Source organism: Marmota flaviventris, chromosome 1, assembly GCF_047511675.1.
Source record: "Marmota flaviventris isolate mMarFla1 chromosome 1, mMarFla1.hap1, whole genome shotgun sequence".
Taxonomy (NCBI): domain Eukaryota; kingdom Metazoa; phylum Chordata; class Mammalia; order Rodentia; family Sciuridae; genus Marmota; species Marmota flaviventris.
Window position 1 is genome coordinate 56,997,635 of NC_092498.1, and position 22,134 is coordinate 57,019,768.

Sequence of the window (22,134 nt, forward strand, 5' to 3'; positions counted from 1 at the left end):
CATGATGGAATGGAATAACTTCAATGGCACCTGGTAAACCTAGGTAAGTACCTGGAAGCTGGGACCTGGATCCTCTTGTGCTAGAGTCCTTGCTTCCTCATTTGGACTAAGTGTTATACGGCGTTGACCGTCCTGTCCCGTGAACTGACCACTATTCCAGCACTCCAAGAACTTTCAAGGTATTGAGGAAGCCAAACAAGAGTCACACTAGCTTGGGGCTCTTATCTAAAAGGAGTTAGCCTCCTGAAGAAAGTCGCCAAGAATGCCCCTAAGGAAGGGCCTCACCGGACAGGGGAAAGTTGGTCACCAAAGTCCGTCCAGCAATTTCTGCTAACAGGTATAACTGTCCTCCTTCCTCCTTCCACCCTGGCTCCAGTACCTTTAAAAATAGAAGTAATTTCCGTAGGAATGTTAAGTGAATGCCGCTTCCGAAGTACCCCACCTGGAGCCGGTCGCCGAAATCCGTTGTTCTGCAATAACTAACTTTCCACCATTTTAATTAAAGGGACCGTTAACACAAGCTTTGAAATGTGGCTTTATCTGTGTCCATACTTCATAAATTCATCTAAAAGTTGGGCTTTGTGAAGAGAAACGGGGGCAGGGGATGGAGGTGCAGTCGGGGAGGTAGAAGCAAGGGAACCTAAAACCTAGGAGCGTAGGCAGCGGGGGCTCAGCTCTGGGGCAGGCGCCCCAGGTGCGCAGGCGCCGGCGCGGGGGCGAGCGGGCCGGAAGCGGAGCGGGGGGGGGGGGACGCGCGTGCGCGCGTGAGAGACGGGGGTGCTAGGGGCTGGGCTTCAGGGAAGGGGGCGCAGCGCACGCAGCATGGCGTCCAACATCTACTTGGTTCGACAGCGGATCAGCCGGCTAGGCCAGGTGCGGCCGGAGGAGGAGCATCCCCTTCCCAGCCCCTGCCCAGCCCTCGCCTTCTCGGCCGCCCTCTCCGTCTCCGCCCCAGCGCTCCTTCTGCGGCTCAACTGCCACCGCCCCGCCCCGCGGTCGCCAGGGCCCGCCTCCGAGCCCGGCCGGCCCGCCCCGCCTGCCCCGCCCGCCCTTCCTCGCCGCCGGGCCGCTCGGGTCTTGCCGATCCCCTCCTCCTTCGCCCAGCCGTCCTGACTTTCTTCCCTCCTTCCCTCAGAGGATGTCCGCCTTCCAGATCAACCTCAACCCGCTCAAGGAGCCGATCGGCTTCATCAAGGTCCTGCAGTGGGTGAGTGCAGCCCGCGTTAGCGGGACCGCTCCAGATCCCGCTCCCGTTTGGCGGGGGCTCGGGAGCAGGAAACTGCCCGGCTCGGGTGGCCCGAGGCCGGCGCTGCAGTCACCCGGGACAGGAGTGGTCGGCGGGCAGGGCGGGAGACCGCGGCCCCTGGCCGCGCGGGGCGGGGACGCGGCTGCCGGCGTCGAATCACGAGTCGGGGCGGCCGCGTCGCGTCGTCCCTTAGCTGCTTGGTTCGCAGGCGGAGCCGCCTTCCCGCGCAGGAGCTCACCTCCGGGTGCCCCCGTGGAAGAGAAGAAAGCTTCTCTCTGACTCCGCCGCCTCCCGCCACGGAAGAGAAAACTTCCTGCTGCGGTCCAACCGAAACCCGGCGGCCGGGTGCGCGTCCCCGCGCCCTGCCGGGAGAGAGAGAGTGGGCAATTAGTTCCTAATTTGTTTCTGAGGCTGGCTCCGGGTTAAAAATAGTTAAACTGTGGATCAGGGAAGCAGGGGAAAGGTCTTTTCACAAAACGCGTCGAGTCAGTTCGGTTCATTTAATAACGTGCCAGGAATGGTGGTCGAGTCTGTTTTAGATATTTTCAAGCAACATCCTGCTAGGAAAGTCAGCTTTTAGCCCTTTCCTGGGAACATTCAACAATCATTAACATCAAAGGAGACTTATTAATTCGACCCTGGCGGTGATCAGTCTACTTGGAAAAGTTAGTGAATTTACCAGGCACTGCAGGTTTTCTCCAGACTTCGTGGTCCAGAACATATTTCCGTGCTAATTTTCACGAGCCATTTTTAAATAGGCAGCTGTTATCTGTCCAGTGTGTTCATAAACAGCAACATTTACATCCTTAACTTTTTTACCCTTTATTTTGGTGACAAAGTGGTAAAGAAGAGTAAGAACTACCAGTTTTCCTGTGAGGATGTTTTTTAGAATAACAAATCCTCAAATTCTCTGATGAGTACTCAACCTAGTTTTCTACATGCACCGTTCCCCGGAAACGTTTGCTTGATCTAGTAGTGCTGATGTTACACAGATGTCTAAAGACACAAACCAGGTTCCAGATTTAAATATAAAGAAAGTTATTGTTTGAGCTTTTAAAAATTACAGGCGGGAAATCACATTATTTAACTAGGCCAATCAAATGTAAATGCTAAGAAAAAGTTTTACTCTTATAGTCTTACTGGAGATTCCAATTAAGCTTATAATTAATAATTTGGATTTCCACTTAAATGAAGACGCAGTTGTTTATATTTGTTATAGTTTGTCAATTACTTAAAAAGCTGTAGATAGCTTTTTTTTCTTAATATTTTAAAGAACTAGTGATAAGTTCATTCCTTTACTGATGGATTTTGAAAATATCCTTTTTAAGCTTCTTAAGGAAATCCTACTTTCAGTTTGGCCTCCATCTTATTATGCGGCTGAGAATTTTGTGATGAAACTATACATTATTAATGTGTAGTGTATATATATCCTCAACAAATCTTTGAGCATATACAAGCCCTGTGCTGAACAGTAGCATACAAACGTGAATAAAAAGATCTTTTCCTCATGATCTTTTAAGGATGAAGGACCTGAAAGCAAATATGAAATGCCATATAAGTGCTATTATAAAGGTATATGCAGTGTAGGAAGGAGGGATCAAGGTAGGGAAGTCTACTTAGATGGAAGAACACTTGAAGGAGGAGTATTTTGTTCACTTGGGGAACCCATGTGGGGTGGCTTTCCAGGCAAAGGGAAGCTTGTATTGAGAGGGATAAAAAATTGAAGCAGCATATCTCTGTGTGAGAACTTAATGCAATTTTGAGAGTTGACTAAAACCTGGAAGTACTGGGAAAGATCACTATAGTGGGGCTTGAAATTATTCTGACAGGTTAGGTTTCCAAGGATTTGTCCCCTCTAGGGTTGATCTTGAACATCTAGACCTTTTTCTTAGGAAAATGCCTGTGTTCAGAATGTATAATTTTGTAGTGTTTATTGGGTATTTCCCACTTAAGCCCAGACTCCAAGTGAATAATATAATTAGATATGCCTTTTAGAAATTTTCATTTTGTCAGCAGTGTAGAGAATGGATTAGAAAGGTCAGAAGTGGAGGATGGGAGATCTGTTGCTTGAGAAATTATGAGGGCCTAAAATTAGTTGCAGTGAAGATAGATAGGTTTATAAAATAGAATACATTTGGAGAGTGAAAAATAGGGCTTTAAGAAAGCTGCCATATTTCTTGCTTGCACTGGCAATGGTCTCACTATCCAAGCTAGGTCATTGAAAGAAGGAGGAGCAAAATTTTGTAGAAGGCCAATAAGGATACATGGCATTTCTGATTTCTTTAGATCATATAGATTGTGGTAACCTATAGGCAGTTGTATGTATGGACCTAGAGTTTAAAATACAAGTATGGGCTAGAGACTGAGCAGATATTGCCAGCAAAGGAAAGAAGATGGTTAAGAAGATGGAGAGAAATAACATCTTGACATTACTGTTAGGATTTCAAGAAGAGTGCTCAGTAATGTTAGGTAAGATGCAGAGGTTAAGTAAATAAGGACTAAAATATGCCCCTTGGCTTGAGTAGTCAAGCTTTTGGTGGCTTTAGCAAGAACAATTTTGGTAAATCAGAAGCCAGATTGTAATAGGCTGAATGGATGTCTGGGAAGATAATGAAAACAGAGTAAACTACCATTTGATTGTTCGAATGGGAGAGATTTTGTATGGTTATCCCCCACCCCAAAAAAGTGACTAATTCAGCTTACAACTTGCTGAAATGCTCTTGTCTGGAGACAGCTGTTGTATTTTGGTACACAGCAAAAGTATTTGCACTTTGCACTTCATCACATAAAATGTTAAGACTTAAGGGTCAGGATTTAATAAAAATAATTTGTACTGTTTCATTCAAGGTATTCTTAATTGAATTAACTAGGTTTTAGTGGGTGTTGTTTAACTGTGAGTTATGTGGTGGTAAATACAATTTGGTGTACTATGGTGATTCTTACCTAAGCATAGTAGTTCTACCTACCAATGCCTTTGCTTAGTGCAAATATCAAGATAGTGGAAGATGCAAATAACATCTAGTGTTGTTATGATAATATTTTTAACCTTTGAATGCATGTCTGGTAATATAATGGAGGTGATAAGAGTAAGCTCCAATTTGACTGAGGACAGGAGAGATTTCATATTGTTACCTGAAAAAGAAGAAAAAAAAAAAAAGTGACTTTATGAACTCCTGAAAGGAGTCTTGGGAACAGGGTCCTTGGATTGAGAATTGCAATTTTAATATAAGGTAAACATTGGGGATCAGAAATAGAATAGAAGCCTCATCCTAGAGTCATGACTTAACAAGAGCTGAGTACTTAAAAGGGCAGAAGAACGAACCACTTAACAACTAAAGTCTGGATCAGTCTACCTGCTGGCTTAAGGTTTGGATTTTGTGAAAACTTGAATATTTTCATATGTGAATGGTTTGGCGATTCTCTCATAAGGTGCAGTGAACTAGGGAACTCAGAAGGCCAAGTAAGAATGACCACAAAACCACTAGAAAGGTATAGGAAGGGGGAGGGGGACAAGTTCAGCCTGCCTCATGCGGTCCTAAAACATGAAGAAAATTAATTTTTGCTTGAAAGCTCAAGTTTAATCAGTGGCAACAAATAATATCCCCTTTTCATGAAATGATAAAGCTCACTTCGAGATTACCAGCTGATCGACAGTCAAGATATTGATTTACTCCAAAGGACATGAAAATAATTGAACAGTCCAAAAATGATTTCAAAACAAATATATTTAGGTTTTGGAGGGAGTTAGTTTCATATTCAGCTTAAGTGTTTAAGAACAAAGATGACATAAGGATTTTTCAACCCATAATGATTAATAGTTAGAAAAAATTTATAGCAGTTTATTTCAGCAGAAACACTAAAGTTTACTTCTCCTAATCCAAATTTTTAAGGGTTAGGGAACCATACTAGCAGATCTTTGATTGTACTTTAGAAGCAGAGAGAGATCAAAGAATGAAAAAAAGCACTTTTTAACTGACTTCATTGCTCATTGTGTACTGGTAATAAATCATAATATCAGCATTAATAAAAAAACATTTAAAAATGAGTATTGTTAGTAAATGCGTTAGACCTTTTGACTCAAAAATCAATCCCTTGGCTCTACACATCTAATCTTATGATTATGAAGGTAAACATGCTGTGAAAGTTCATTTTAAATTTCTACTGATCATTGGATTTAGTGAAAACAGAATACATTTGGTTTTGCTTATAATATACTTTTAGGTCTATTTCTAAAGATTTCAATTGTATCATTTTCATAAACTAAACATTGGACAGAAAGAAATTTAAGTAGTTGATTTCAGCTTAATGATGAAACCAGATAGCAGTGAGGGTCCCGCAACCAGAAACATGTGAACAACACTCATGAATTACATGCATTTCAGTGGTCCCTTGTAGAATTCTCAGTATGAATAGGATCTAGGAATATGAGTTGGATCATAATTCTGGCTGTAAGATTGGTAACTCATTGAAAATGCCAGGGATCTCCATTTTTTTTTTTCATCATGAACTCCTGTTGAGTAAAAATTTTTTGCGTAGAGCCCCACTATGCATCTATAACTTAGCCAGGCAAATTCACATTGTAATACATGAACACTGAAAATGAAAGAAAAGGTGAGGTTATTCCTGTCTGTTCCTCCATGTATGGGATTCTCCTTACCTTCAGGATACCCAATATTGACTTGTGACCCTCTGACATCCGTGTTCAGAGTAGGTTTTATTTATATTTATTACAATAAAATTTAATTACATACTTAAGTCTAAAAGTGTATATAAATAAAAGTTTAAATATTCTTGTATATGAATTATTTCAGTATTCTGTACTAAATTAGTGATTCTAGAAAACTGCGCTGTAATATTAACCCTGAGGTTATAGACCTCTCAGTAAGTGAGGAATCATTTGTGGTGGTCTTGTAGTGTGGAAATGTGAGCAGATATAGGTGGGGCTGTTTCTCTGGTGACTTGTGGGGGCTGTCATGATTAACATGGGACCTTTTGGACCTGAAAAGAAGCTTGTTATCACCCTGCTCCTGAGCTCTTCCTACTCATTTTGTCCATATTTATGGAGTAAGGAGAGATGGGAAAATGAATTTCAAACTTGGCAAAGAAACATTAGTCAACATACCAGAATTTCTCGTTTTGGAATAGGTATACAAACTTGAAGGTATAGAACCACTCTCATAAGTAAATGAATGAACCAAACTGGAAGAAAAATTCATCCTTTTTGTGGTTAAGAAAATAGAGAGGAGGCAGTCTGCAAAGCACATGCCCTCTCCTAAGTGATATCTGTCACCTTAGTTCCATCTGAATGTTGTTTTATGAGAATGTGGATCTGATGTTGTTGTGCCATCAGTTTTCCCACACATGCTCAGGAGAAGCAGGAAATCCTAATTTTTAAGTGCAGAATCCTGATATTAAAATAGTGACAATAAATTCACATTTAAAAAATAAATACTGGAAAGGCTACACAAATAAATCTGCAGGCCAGGTTTTACTGATGAGTCACCAGCATATAACTTCCAATCTAGATCAAAATGTCAGTAGAATGTAGGGAGAATTAAGATGGTTGAATATTTGACTTATAGATTATTTTGTATACTTCATTTATTATTAATCTATACTTTTTAAATTAAAATGACTCTTTTTCTTATAAAGACCAGAATTGCTAATGTAGCATTTGTTTTTCTTTGTAACAAGAAGACTAAGATTTGAAATATGATTTTATGTCTTTAAGTTTTTACACATTAATATTTTCCTGAATTAAGAAGGTTAGTCAACATTTGCTGTGTACCAAGTGTTCTGCTAGGTAGGCCCTGAAAATCTTGAACAAGGTCAGGTGTGAACATGACAGCCTGGCAGGAGAGCAGTAGAGAAGATATGTTAAAAGCTAAACTGGATAGTATGGAGCAGTCTGCCACTTATTCACTGATTTTTGTATTAGTTAGGAAATGAGTTTATATATATAAAATAGCAAGATACACACACTTAAATGCCTTTAGTAGAGTTAATATATAATGGAGTTAATATCTATTGCAGCCCAGGAGAAGAGTGAGTTCTGTCACAAAGTGTTAGGACCATAAAAGATGAGCAAATTAGGGCTGGGGATGTGGCTCAAGCGGTAGCACGCTTGCCTGGCATGCGTGTGGCCCGGGTTCAATCCTCAGCACCACATACAAACAAAGATGTTGTGTCTGCTGAAAACTAAAAAATAAATATTAAAATTCTCTCTCTCTCTCTCTCTCTTAAAAAGATGACCACATTAGAGAAGGGAGGCAGTCCCAGCAGAAGAAAAATATACATCTAAGACAAATAGGTGTTGTGATTCAGGAACAATAAATAGTATGATGAGATAGAATTCTGCCTATGTGGCTGGCAACATAGTGCAGATAAAATTTAGAAAGATAAAGTTGTGGCTAGATCAGCCATGCCATTTATGACATATTAAGGAGTTTTACATTTTAGTATATGCCTGGAAAATTGGTGAGGAAATCCTTTAAAGGGAAATAACATTAGGTTTTTATTTCATATCAGTATGATGTCACTCTAAAGTAGCTTTGTCTAATGAAAATATAGTGCAAATTAAAAGATATAAGCCATGTAGTAATTTTAAGTATTAACCACACTAAAAAAGTTTAAAAAGAGGTGAAATTAATTTTGATATATTTTGCTTAATCCAATATACCATGTTATTAATAAGTAATCAGTATAAAAATTGTTTTATTTTACATTTTTCATACTAAATCTTCAAAATTTGGTGTGTATTTTATACTTAGAGCACATTGTAATTTATACAGCTACATTTAAAATATTCAGCAGCCACAAGTAGCTGGTAGCTTCTATACTGCACATTGCAGTTTTATAGCCCACACTTTAAAAGATGAGTGGTGATTGGAATAAAATTATCAATGAGAGGAAGAGTCTCTTGGATTAGTCCCAGAGAAAAATGTTGAGGGCTTGAACAAAAATAGTCACATATGTGATATAGAAAATGGCTTTTTAAAAATGGTTATGTAATCTTATACAATGTTTGTTTTGTTTTTTAACTTAGCATTAAGTTTCTACAACTCATCTATATTGATGTGGGTAGCTGTAGATCATATTGTTTGTGCTACATAACTTCCCACTGTAAGAATATAGCATTGGTTGCTGGGGATGCAGCTCAATAGTAGAGTGCTTCCCTATCATGATCAAGGCCCTGGGTTCTATCTGGGCAACACACACACACACACACTCTCTCTCACACGTGCAAGTACACATACACACACACACACACACACATGCACACACAAAGACTATACTACTGTATTTTATCAATTTCTTATTGCTTTATCCCGCCTCCTTTTTTTTAGAGAGAGAGAGAATTTTTTAATGTTTATTTTTTAGTTTTTCGGTAGACACAACATCTTTATTTTATTTTTTTCATGTGGTGCTGAGGATCGAACCCAGCGCCCCACGCATGCCAGGCGAGTGCTCTACCACTTGAGCCACATCCCCAGCCCCGCTCCTCTTTTTTTGATAGTAAAACAATGTTACCGTGAATATTCATATATGTGTCTCTTAGTACACATGAGCAAGGGTTTCCCTTAGATCAATAAACTAGTAGATTCTTTGTGACGTGACATTTATTACAAATATTTTCATCTAATTTATAATTTGCTTTGCATTCAAAAGCTGACTTTTAGTTCCAAATTCTTTTTCATAATCGTAGTTAAGAATCTTTTATTACTAGTACGTTTCCTTTTTTAAAAAATCTTGAATTCTTCCCTTCTCTATGGAACAGATTTTCATTTCTAAGGACTTATTTTACATTTAAGTCTGCAATTTATTTGGACAATTTATTGAACAGTCTTTGCTTACATTAGTCATCTATTAATGCGTAAGAAATTGACCCAGCTTAGCAGCTAAAGATAAGACACTTATTATCTGACAATTTCTCTGGGGCAATAATCTGGGAGGAATAAAGCCTTGTGGTTTGGTCCAAGGTTTCCGTTGAGGTTGCAGCCATCTTGAGGCTTTCAGCTCGCTCACATGACTATTAGCAGGTCTCAGAAATTCCACTTCCAAGCTAAATCTTGGCAGTGATAGCTAGTAATCCTTGGTTCCATGCCACATGAGTCTCTTGAAAAGTTGTCTGAATATCCTCCCAACATGGCAGTTGGTTTCTTCCAGATAATGAGAACAGTTCAAGATGGAGTGAAAAGGGAAGGTAGTAACCTAATATTAAAAGATAACCCTTTTGTTACACCATATTCTATTGTAAAGTAAGTCACTATGTCCAGTCCATATTTAAGAGGAATTTAAGCTCACCTCTTAATGGGAGTTGTATCAGAGCTTGTGAACACATCTTTAAAACCTGCACCCTCCTTTCTTCAGTGATTCAATACTAACTGTTAGATATAATTTTTCTATATGTACTAGTTTATTTTTGGCCTCTATTTTGTCACACTGGTTCATTTTGTTTACCTCACTTATTTTTTCTAAGCCTAAATGTGAGTTTGTACCAAGACTCATTTTCTAGCCTTGTTCTTTCACTCTGTATATTCACTCATATTTATTCTAAGAGAATATCCATTCTTTAATCATTACCTGTGAACACTTAACAGAAGACTCCAAACTGTGTTAGACATTACTTCAGACTCTTAATGTTTGTAACCAAATTCTCTTTCACATATCTCTTCTTCATGGGGGAAAAAAATCCCTCAGTAATTAAGATACTGATTATGACCTACAAGATTTAAGACCCTAATTAATTCATGGGAGGCTTAATATCAAGTATGGTAGTTTTCTCTTACTATAACAAAATACCTGAGACAATCAACTTAAAAGAGGAAACGCATATTTTAGTTAACAGTTTCAGAGGTTTCAGTTTATGGTTGGTCGATGCAGTTGCTTTTGGGGCCTATGGTAAGGCAGCATGTCATGGTGGGTAGCAAGTGGTAGAGTACAGCTGCTCACCTCATGACAGCTGGGGCTAGGGGGTCCCAGCATCTCCTTCAAGGGCATGCCCCCAGTGATCTAACTTCCTTTCATTAGACCCTCCCTCTTAAAGGATCAACCACTTCCCAGTAGCACCACAGGACTGGTAACCAAGACTGTTACCATTCTGGAGAATGCTTATCCAAACTATAGCATCAAGCATTTAGCAGCGTAAACTCAATGTCATATCCATTTTGAATTTAATCTATCACTTGGTGGATGTGTATGTGATCTCCAACAAAGTCCCTGCCCTCTTCAAGTTTCAATTTTAGGCAAAGACATTAATAATAAGTATGGAGGAGAAATATAGCAGCATACATACAGAGAATAGGTAGCGTGGGCTGGAGGGGGGGACTGTTATTTATTATAAGTGTGGTAAGGGAAAGCCTTCTCTGATAAAATCATATTGGGATAGGGAACAGTGTATGTGAGGAAGTAACCATGTATTCCAGGCAGAGAGAATAAAGGAGAAGTGTTAGGAATAGCCAAGGAGACCATTTTGTGTAGAAAGATCACATTAAGGAAAAAGTAGCAACATGAGGTTAGAAATATTATTACATAAGGAAAGAAAGGATCTCACAGAACTTTATATGAACTTTGGTTTTTATTCAGAGAGCTCAAAAACCTTTGAGGAGTTTTGAGCAAAAGAGAAAGGTTTTTACCTTATATTTTTAAAAGATCACCTGTTGTGTTGATAGTAGACTGAAGTGGGGGCAAAGACAGAAACAGCAGGATCATAGAGGCTGATAGCCAAAATCCAGGCAAAATATGATGGTGATGTAAGTATCAGGACATAGTGGTAAAAAGTCAGATTTGGAATATATTTTGAAAATAGAGCCATAAGTATCTGCTAAAGGATTGAGTTCTCAGTCACTAAACCGTATCTGGAGTTGTTTGTTTTGTTTTGAATAAAATTTAGAAGACAAACAGAAGAAGAATTAAATTTTTTTTTCTCAAATGCTATCTATAGCAGGAAAAAAAAGACCCAACAGCAACAAAGTATCTTAAATGTTGATAGGGAATCAAACTATAATTCCTTCATACAGTGGAAGATACAGACATTAAAATATTCAGGATATTTAATAATAAGAGGAAAATGTTTATGATATATAAAGTTTACTTAAACAATGCACATATATTATCTCCATCTTTTTAAATACACAGAATAAGATCTAAAAAAGGTTATGAATCAGAATTTTAATAGTGGTTACTTCTCAACACTGCAGAAAAGATTCATAGTAGTAGTTAGTATTTACATTGAAGTATGGGCAAATGATATGGGTTGGCATATTAATTTCTCTATTATACTCAAGAAAATAAAATCATTTGTTAAAACTTGCAAATAAAAGTTTAAATGTTTTTCATTAACTACATTTCATTTATGATTAGTAACTTTTAGAAAGTTAATGAGCCCGTTTTTGACAATCAATATACTTACTATTTTAATGACCCTTGTTTTGGGTACAGTAATGCTTCTCCTCTTCTTTTTTGGTCTCACTTTATGTAGATTGCTTCCATCTTTGCCTTTGCCACCTGTGGAGGTTTTAAGGGCAAAACAGAAATTATAGTGAATTGTCCTCCTTTAAAAGTTATTGAAAATCATACTGTTGAAGCTACTTTCGGTTATCCATTCAGGTGAGTTTTGTCTTTTTATTATGACTTAACGACTTTTTTTTTACTTTATTATTGAATCAAGATTAACAACAACTTATTGATGGGGGGTAGGAAATTTTAGATTGAATGCTCATTTGTGATTATTGTTGCTTACATTTGATGCAGAGCCCAATACCTGTCTGCAAACTTTTCTTAGACTATGATGAAATAAATATAGAAAATGAGACTAAGCATTTAGAACCTTTTATGGCAACTTGACATTATTTATTCTGTCATCTTTTAGTGGGTTGGAAATTTAAAATGCTCTGTCTCCTTAGTGTAAAGCCCTTTACACAGAGAGCAAAGCATGATTTATGAAAATAGATTTCTCATGTTTTTGCAATTACTGTTCTTCAGTTTTAAGTCATGTATTTATATAAAATGAAGAATCTCTCTGTGTCCCTAGCATAATACCATACCTTTTTACTCTTGAATGAAAATGAACATTTAGTTTGTGAAATCTTTTTTGTGACTTCAGTGTTCATTGAAAACTTCGTTAAATTTTTCAGTGTTTAAGCCAGGGTGTGAATCTTTTTCCACTTATCTAACATTACTTACTTGACCAAGACTCAATTTTATTTTATTTGTTTAATAAGTGGAAACATTATCTTTTAAGGATATTTTGTTGATAAAACAAAATCTTGTATTAAGGATATGTTAGATACCAAATGCTTACTAATCATCAAAGCCATTTTATCTCTTTTCCCTGTTGTACTGTTTCTGTACAAGGAACTTAGTAGCATTTATAATCATAAGTGTTTTTGCAGTTTATCAATGGGATAATTAATGGCAATGTGAATTTCAGTAAACAGCTATTAATCCAGTGAATTATTAAGTGAATCATTATCATAATTGGCCATCCTAGGGCTAGTGACATGGACTCTGCCTCTTAGAATACAGTCTGTTTCAAATTGTAAAATATTTGGTATAATCCTTCCTACTCTGCTAATTTTTTATTTCAGGAAGATAATATCTAGGTATGAAAATGTTTAATTCAGTCTGTATTAAATCATGTTAGTTATCAGATATAATTTATAAAATTTATTATGAAAATTTTAGTTTAATTAAATATTTGAATTTTCCTCCCCCCACCCCCCATAAAGGAAACGTTTTTAATATATTTGGGGAGGATTTTTTGAAATGCCATTTCAGTATTCTGTCTTAAGTATTTCTGTGTCTTTAGAAGAATCCAGTAATTCTTATATTTATTTGAACCTTTTTTAAATAGGTTGAATCAAGCATCATTTCGTTCACATCCTGTTGTAAATGTGTGCAATGGAAATTGGTCAAGTCATTTCCTCATAGGAGATTACTCCTCTTCTGCACAATTCTATGTTACATTTGCAGTCTTTGTGTTCTTGTACTGCATTGCTGCCCTTCTGCTTTATGTTGGTTACACAAATCTATACCGGGATAGTCGTAAACTTCCCATGATTGTAAGTAGTCGCTTTATTTTTTTAATATGAAAATGGTTATATTTGAAGTTATATATAAGAGGTTTTTTTGGGGGGAGGGGTCTGGAAATTAAAATTTTGACAAAACTCAGCTCAACATTAATGAACCAAAATAGGTGAATGTTTGAGGCAAGGTTGAGCTTTCTTTTGTTATTAAAATTAACCCAATTCTGTTAGCCTGTTCATACTCCAAGGGAAGTTTATTTTTAGCCTTATTTTTAAAATGGAAAAACTCAAATTTAAGTAGTAAGGCTTGTTAAATTGCTAAGGGCAAAAAAAGGGCAGTAATTAATGCCTTTGATTTGAAGAATTGCAGGTTACATCATTAGTACAGTGTTAATACTTCTTACCTTTTCTTTCTTTCCTCAAAGACCCCCCTCTAATTGCCTATATGAGAGATCAGCAGATTAAAACCCAGGTCATATCAGACTCACTGTTTTTTTAAACAAAATGTTTTTGGAATATGACTACACCTAATCCTTTACACATCATCTATGCTACTTTCATGCTAATCTCCTTAATTTAAAGTCTCACATCATTTTTTATGTTCAGCATTAGTGGAATTTGTTTCAAATCTTTGAGATGCTAACAGAAGATTTGGATTTAAAGTTCTGATACCTTTCTTGGCTTCAGAGTTTACTGGGCTAGAAATAACTCTGAGATTTAGAGAATAAACTCTACTCTGAATTATTATTGGCAAATTCAGACATAAACCATGTTTTTTTGCATTGGATCTCTACTATAAAAGAATAACTTCAAAGTAAATATTAGTGCTATTGACTTGAAGGGAAAAGAGGTGTTGTGTGATCTAGTCATTTGTATCTATGAGAAAACACTGATGAATTATTTGTGAACTTACCATAAAGGGAAGATTAAACACAAAGGAACTTTTAAATAAGTTTTATTTATGTATTTACTTTTAATTTTTGCTGCCTGGATCATAAGAATGCAAATGGTAAGTAAGGAATAAAGTAGTCTTTCATCATACAGATTTATTCTGTCTCAGATATCTGAAAACACATAAGAAAACCAGGTGTCTTCATAAAATAGTTCTTTGTTAAGTACCTTTCAAAAAAGATGAACTTGAGTCAACTATTTTCATTTCCAATGCTTAGTTAACAAAAGTTACATATTAGGAATCTGTAGCTTCTGTAGACTTTTCAAGCTTTGTTTTTAAAAAAGGGAGTAGGATGATCATATAGATAATTACACTTTGTCAGTTTTTTATAATTAGAAGTTATTTCTTGCCTTGTCATTATCCAAAATTTTTACTGAATCTAGCCAATGGCCTCTTTCTTACATTTTATATTTAATAAACTTTAAATATACTATGCTTCTTAAGGCAACATTCCTATTTTGTAAATAGATTTTCTGTCTAATAAAACTGTAAAATGGATGTAGTTGCATCATTCAGGAAGTCAAAAGTAATTTTCTACCTTAGAATGAATAATTTAGTGGTCATATAAAGAAATGCTCCAGAATTGGTTCCATAATGTTTTTTGTTATTGTTGTGACATACAACGTTCTGGTCTGTTTCTAAATTAAAATTTGAATTCTTTTAATTTAAAAGGTTTTTTTGGAGGTACCCACATTTTTAAATGTAGCAAAATATGACATTGATTTTCAGGTACTGTTTGTTAACAAGGGCAAGCTTTTTTAGCAGTATCTTTAATTCTGTGTACTCCTAGAAGTATTTCAATTGTGAAATTTTAAATCGACTCTTAGTTCTCTTTTTAGGCACTGTGTGTGTGTGTGTGTGTGTGTGTGTGTGTGTTAAGTAGCAGGTGTTTAGGGTTCCAGGCAGTATAGACAATCCAGAATACCAGAAAATGAAACTAAACAAAAATAGGGTATCTCGAATTTAAAAAATCTGTTACAAATCATATCCTAATTGATTAGTAGGAACAGAGTGGGCTCAGGCAGCTGTGATTGTACATTGCAGAATTCCAGGTAGCACTGTTACTTAGATTGCTGGTTCACTTAGATTGCTGTGTGACCAGAGTTCTGAGTAAGACAAATAGAATCTGCAGGGGCCAGAATAAACCTCTACTTTCCTTCATCCTGTTTACTTTGCATCGTTTTTCAGAAAAGTTACAGCTTTTAATACAAAAGGATGTGGTGCCTTAAAACAGCAGCAAAGTAGATTTAAAGAGAGCATTAACCATACACCTAGTAGAACTGTAGTAGTGTTAAGAAAAATATTAAATTGCAATTTGTTGAATAAACTTCAATTTGAAAAGCAAAATAAAGAGCATAAGCAGGAAAAAAAAGGCGTAATCTTAGTTAAGAATTTAGGAAGAGGAAAATTCCTGAAAATTAGGGGCATTTGACATATATTGGTCAAAACTATGAACTTAACCTAGAGAGAACTTGTTTGACATGTAAAATCAGTTCTCTAAAAAGAAATTTTTATGTTTAGTAAATACTTAGAACATATATATAGCAAATTTATGGCAAAGTACAGGGGTCAAAAGGGGAGTGAGTGTTCCCACAGTATAGAGAATGTCAGCTAAAACATTTTTGTACATTTCTCTTTGGTCTACTTTCTTCTTTTAAAAGAACCAAAGCTGTAGAGAGCTCAAATGCAAAATGGAAATAACCATGTTTCTGCAGTTAGTCAGTTTTTATCCTCTAATCACAAGGTATTTATTCAGTGCTGTCTGGATCATGTGTGCAAGCTATATGACCTAGCTTCTATATCTCGTAAGAGATTACTGATATTTATCCTAAATAAATGACTCAAAGGAAGCTGGTAAAATAATTAACATCTAATCTAGTTTATTAAAAAAAATACTGATGATAAGCCTTAAAACTGATTTCTGAACTTAGAGAGATTTTTGGTGCTGTTATATAAGCTCATAGTTTTGAGTGTATCTATATGCTTAGGGTAGCATCAAATCTATAAATTTTGTATTATTTCCACTTGGGTCATTAATTTTCAGGACAGCCAAACAATGTAGTACTTATGGTTTATGTTATACAAATCCATACTTAAAATGATATTTAGATTCTTGTAACGAGTACAACTGGACAAAATTTTAGTTTCTCAGCAGAGATTTTTTTAAAATTTTTTTTATTAGTTGCTCAAAACATTACAATGATCTTGACATATCATACATTTGATTCAAATGGGGTACATAATCTTATTTTTCCACGTGTACAGATTGCAGGATCACATTGGTTATACAGCCACGTTTATACATAGGGCCATACTAGTGTCTATTATATTCTGCTACCCTTCCTATCCCCACCTCCCCTCCCCTCCCCTCCCCTCCCCTCTTTCTACCCAATCTACTGTGACATGTTTCTCTCTCTCTCTCTTTTTTCTTCCCCCTCACACCATCTTATATGTAATTTTATATAACAATGAGGGTCTCCTACCATCTTCCGTGCAATTCCCCTTCTCTCTCCCATTCCCACGCACCTCTTGTCCCTATTTAATGGTAATCTTCTTCTCATGCTCTTCCTCCCTGCTCTGTTTTGAGTCGCTCAGCAGAGATTTGATTGGTGTGGAGAATAATTTTTTCCCTTTCTTTATCTTATTAGTTCAGTTAAAAGCTATCCAAAATATTAAAACCCTCAATTATATTCTTGGAAATGTAATAAATAGCAAAGGATTCAGTAGAAAATTATTAGTAATAAATATAATATAAGCATTTTTTAAATTCATGACTACAAATTCATCATGACTGTGAATTTTGAAAGACCTTGTTTTATTATTTTTACCATTCCAGTATCCATTTCATGGAGAATTAGATTTAGCCAGGGGTAGAACTGATATAAAAAAGCAGGATAAGAATAAGGGAGTTGAATGTATTAAAGAGATTATAACAACCTTAGAATATAAATTATTAAGGAAAATGAGAACATGAGTGAACTTGAGAAAGTTAAAAAGTGGTAGGGTCAGACTTCTTAGTGGATCAAAAGACTTTTGGGATTGGGAAGCCAGAGAGTGAGCCAGAAAGAAGTGATGTTGGACAGGGGAATGATTGAAGGAGATTATGGAAGAACACAGACATTGATGATAACAGGGTCTAAGATATGATCCTGGGACAAGTGGTTGAGGGGAGACTGTGGTGAAAACTTTGGTTTCTGCTGTAAAAATCTCATACTCTAGACGAGTCTTGTTAACTGTTGTACGTCAGGTACTATACTAGTAACCAGTATTCACTGAATTAAGTATGACCTTTTTTGTGTGTGTTTGGTGCTGGGGATTGACCTTGTGCATGCAAGGCAAGCACTCTACCAACTGAGCTACATCTCTAGCCAAGTATGACCTTTTTAATAAAGTATCATGAAGGCCATTTGTCAGTACCATAGGATTAAATGTAATCTCAGTCTCATTGTAGATTTGAAATGTGGTATTTTTTAATTGACTGCTCATTATTAACTCCCTATATTTTTGCTTCAGGACTTTGTTGTTACTCTGGTTGCCACTTTTTTGTGGTTGGTGAGCACATCGGCCTGGGCTAAAGCTCTTACAGATATTAAAATAGCTACTGGTCATAATATTCTTCAGGAACTTTCATCTTGTAAACAGCCAGAAGTGATGTGTTATTTTCATTCTGTGACTAGTATGGGATCCCTAAATGTATCAGTGGTATGTATGCATTATTTATGCAATTTTTATCTTGCTTATTAGAAATTAAATTACTAGTAATTTAAGAAAGCAGTAACTTTCAATAAATCTCTGAAATGAATGTATTTTTATTTTAAAGAGAGAGAATTTTTTTAATATTTATTTTTCAGTTTTCGGTGGACACAACATCTTTATTTTTTTTTTTAATGTGGTGCTGAGGATTGAACCCAGTGCCCCGCGCATGCCAGGCGAGTGTGTTACCGCTTGAGCCACATCCCCAGCCCATGAATGTATTTTTTAATATTTATTTTTTTAGTTGGACACAATATCATCTTTATTTTATTTACTTATTTTTATGTGGTGCTGAGGATCGAACCCAGGGCCTCTAATGTGCTAGGTGCTCTACCACAGAGCCACAACCCCAGCCCGAATGTATTGGTTTTTATTTGTACAAAGCTATCAGGATCCTAGTTATGATATAGACTACATAACAATGAAGAAAAGTCAAGAAAATTATTTCTTGTGAGCTGGTTTGAATAAGATCCTATTAATAAGATCCTAATAATAAGTCTTATGCTTTATTAAAATTGATGAGGCAGGACTTTAACCTCAAAGGCACTTATAATAATGTCTTTAACTTTTGTTGAAATTATTTGCCAGGCATTGTGCTTTTGTATCTCAAGTTATTCAGCTATCCTAAAAGGAATGTGAAAGGTAGTATTATAACCATTTTAAAATTAGGAAAAGTGTAGCTCATATGTTAATTGACCCAAATGACACACACATCTAGCTTAGAGCCTGCTGTCTAAATTAGAGTTTGAGTAACATGGTACATGAAAGTGATACTTTTATGGTTTCTTAAATAATCTATAAAATTTAGCCCATATAATGTATTGAATGTTATTTTGTCTGCTGTTTTACCAGATAAGTGCATTATTTAAAATATTATTAATATACCAAGCATATTGCATTTAGAGAGGTCTTATGTGTGTCATGTTTTTAAGAAAATATTTTCCACTGGGCACTGTGGTGCATATTTGTAATACCAACTACTCAGGAGGCTGAGACAGGAGGATTGAAAGTTTGAGACCTGCCTCAGCAACTTAGTGAAACCCTGTCTCAAAAGTTAATGTTAAAAGGGCTTGGGGTATTGCTCAGTGGTAGAACCCCCCGGATTGCTTCAGTACCACCAAAAAAAAAGAAAAAGAAAAGAAAGTATGTTCCCGATAGGTAAAATGAATTCTGCATTAATAAAGCAATTTTACCAAATATTTGTTTTATAACTTTGTAATTAATCAAAGTTAGTACTTTGAACTTTATAACAGTACTTTGAACTGAACAATTTCAGAAAACTTTCTTGCATAAATGCACAAAAAGATATAAAGCATATGCCCTTTAGTAACATGGAAGTACTGTTACCTCAAGCCTCTTATCCCACTCTTCATAATTCACTATTATATCTATAAAGGACTGTTAAAATAAGGTAGCTGGAGTTTATTCACCTATAAGGCTTCGTCCCGTCAGATGTTCATCAGGGAAGATTAATTTATTCGGGTTGATCCATACAAGATGTTAAGTAAAATTCTTCTGGCTATAGCTGTTGGATTGGAGTAAAAGAAATGGCAGTAGATGGAGAGAAAAGGGAAGTAGAAAAAAGGAGTACACGGACAGTTCAGAACCATTCTGGACAAGAGAAAATGAAAGCCCCAACAGATGGAAGCCCAGATTCCTATTGCAACTCTTCACCCTGAAGTACCAAAGTCTAAATACAAAGTAATAAAAGGAGAATTTCTGTTTTCTAAAATCTAATTTCATCGTTTTTGTAATAAATTTTTAGTTGTGATTTTTGTGTTTTATAGAGTTAAGAGATTTAGCTTTATTTTTTAGAATAAGTCTATTATATCCAGATTTTGTAGTTTGAAATAAAGTTTTTATTTTTTTATTTCACTTTCTATGTGGTAGTAGACATTAAATGAAATGATGAACTTCCTAAAAATGTTAAATATTTAAAAGAAAGTAGATATTAGATTTTCATGTCTATTTTTCTCTTTTGTAGATCTTTGGCTTTCTGAATATGATACTTTGGGGAGGAAATGCTTGGTTTGTGTACAAAGAGACAAGCTTACATAGTCCATCAAATACTTCTGCTTCCCATAGCCAAGGAGGTGTGCCACCTCCTGCTGGAATATAATTGAAGGGAGAGAGAGTTACACTGTATGAAGTATGTGTCTGTACTATGACTTGTTGCCAATATCTTCAGAAGCGCTTGTTTCTAATAAAAGTAATGGCTTTTTCAATAAATTGGTGGGTTTAAAATTTTGCTGCTTTTTTTTTTTTTTTACATAAAACTTGTGCCTTTCCTAAGAATTTAAGATGTAAATGTATACTGACATGAAAATTTGAAAATTCAGGGGCCTATTATGAGATGATACACATTTGTAAATGAACAGTAATTTCTTCATTGTTTGCCTTCCAACATGTTTACACCTTAAGCCTTAATAGTTCATTCAGAAAATGGTTATATTATCATATCATAATAGGAAAAAAATCTTTATTTGGAATAAACACTACTGTAAGTTTGTATAGATCATATACCTAAGACCTATGTTTAAGAAAACCCTTATAAATCATATTTAGAAAAAAACATATTTAGTTCAAATTTTATATCTGAACATTCTTCATATTCTAAAACAATTTGTACTTGCAAAGATTAGGTATGTTTTATTTTTCTTTTTCTAAATGACCTGCTGTACTTTATAGATGTACTAAAATTGTGTTAGGAGCAGAGATTTCGAAATTTCTAACACATGTGTGGTTAAGTACTTCTGTTGCATGATGTGTAAGCTTCCATTATACTGGTGGTTTAATAGGCTTGGCATATAAGTAGAACACAGTTCAGCTAGGTGGTATTATATGAATAGGCATTACTCAATGATATTTGTTTGCTGTGTTTTGTTGCTTATGCCATCTAAGTGCAGGTTGAGACCTAGTCTCCTTGCAAGTAGAATAAATGATCTACCCTTTATTGCAGACCCTATGCAAAGGGTTAAAAAAAATGAAGATTGTCTTATACTTTGGAAACATTTAACATTTAGAGTCAATGAAGTTGCCACTTTGAGTTTAGTGTTGATATTGTGAAGATAAATGTGATTCAAATTTTGCATTTTTAATATTCGTTCTTTTTTCACAAGTGGATGATTAAGGAATTATGCATCATAAAGGAACCTAAGAAAGCTATGAGTGTACTGTCTTTTCACATATATTTTGGGTATATTCCCAATACAGTACTTATTCATATTTTGCTTCCTAATCTTTTTGTTGTACAGGGATCCAGACTTCCTATTCTTAAACATGATTGTTTATATGTGAAGCATATCTTGCTCTATTGCCTTATTTTTGTTGCTTTTATTCATGGCAAAAATTGTCAATATGAGAATGTATGTGTTTTATGCAACAAACTTAATAAAGAAGTTTAAAGAGTGCACTGATTGTTATATTACAAAGAAATGTTCATCTTAAAGGCATCAGCAATGCAAAATGGAACTGATTTTAAAGCAGGAAATAGAATTATAATAGTGCTTTTAAGTGTTTGGCAAGGAATAAAACAGATAAAAATACTTTGGACACTCTGGTTCTATCCTTTTTTCTTTTAGTCTCATTTAAAAATACTTACTTAAATAACTCAGACTGAGTTTTCCTGATAACTTAATAGCCTTTTTAAATTGACTATTCAATTAGATTAAAAAAAAAAAAATTCTAATTAAGAGTATATGCTTTGGAGACAAACTGCCTAAATTTGAATCTTGACTTCACCACTTACTAGCCAGTTAATGTGAGGCAAATTACCCTCTGCATGCCTCTGTTTTTTCATCTGAGAAATGGAAATAGTGAAAGTATTGACCTCAAAGAGTGTTCCTGAGTAAATGAAATGAGTAAATAATTGTAAAGGCTAGAAAATAGTAGGCACTCTGTGTTAGCTATGATTACTAATTTTTGGTAGCATCTAATGTATAGATTCTTAACATACAGTCCATGGAGCTTAGTGGGGAAGCTGGTCTGTGTCTGAGAAGCAGGATAAGCTTCAATTGTACAGACTTCTCCCTTTACGGTATTCCTTAAGGAGTCCTGGATGTTTGGGTATATTTTCCTGCTGATTGTAGATGTTCATGATGTTAATAAAATTAAAAGTTATTAGGCTATTGACTGGGCCTGGTGGCACACACCTGTAA

General features: G+C 35.8%; 1 protein-coding gene across 2 annotated transcripts; it reads left to right on the top strand.

Annotated features, from left to right (window-relative positions):
- Positions 1–1,024: 1,024 nt before the first annotated feature.
- On the top strand, positions 1,025–20,221 carry Sypl1 (synaptophysin like 1). Of its 2 annotated transcripts, none has more exons than XM_071613045.1 (5): positions 1,025–1,207; positions 11,727–11,854; positions 13,101–13,308; positions 17,738–17,926; positions 19,503–19,697. In XM_071613045.1, exons 1-5 carry the CDS (start codon positions 1,139–1,141, stop codon positions 19,680–19,682), a joined length of 774 nt encoding a protein of 257 aa, XP_071469146.1. In that variant the 5' UTR covers positions 1,025–1,138; the 3' UTR covers positions 19,683–19,697. The 2 variants fall into 2 exon arrangements, with proteins under 2 accessions (XP_071469146.1, XP_027782138.2); XM_027926337.2 differs by lacking the exon at positions 19,503–19,697 and adding an exon at positions 19,962–20,221 and having other exon boundaries at positions 1,029–1,207.
- The last annotated feature ends 1,913 nt before the right edge of the window (positions 20,222–22,134 follow it).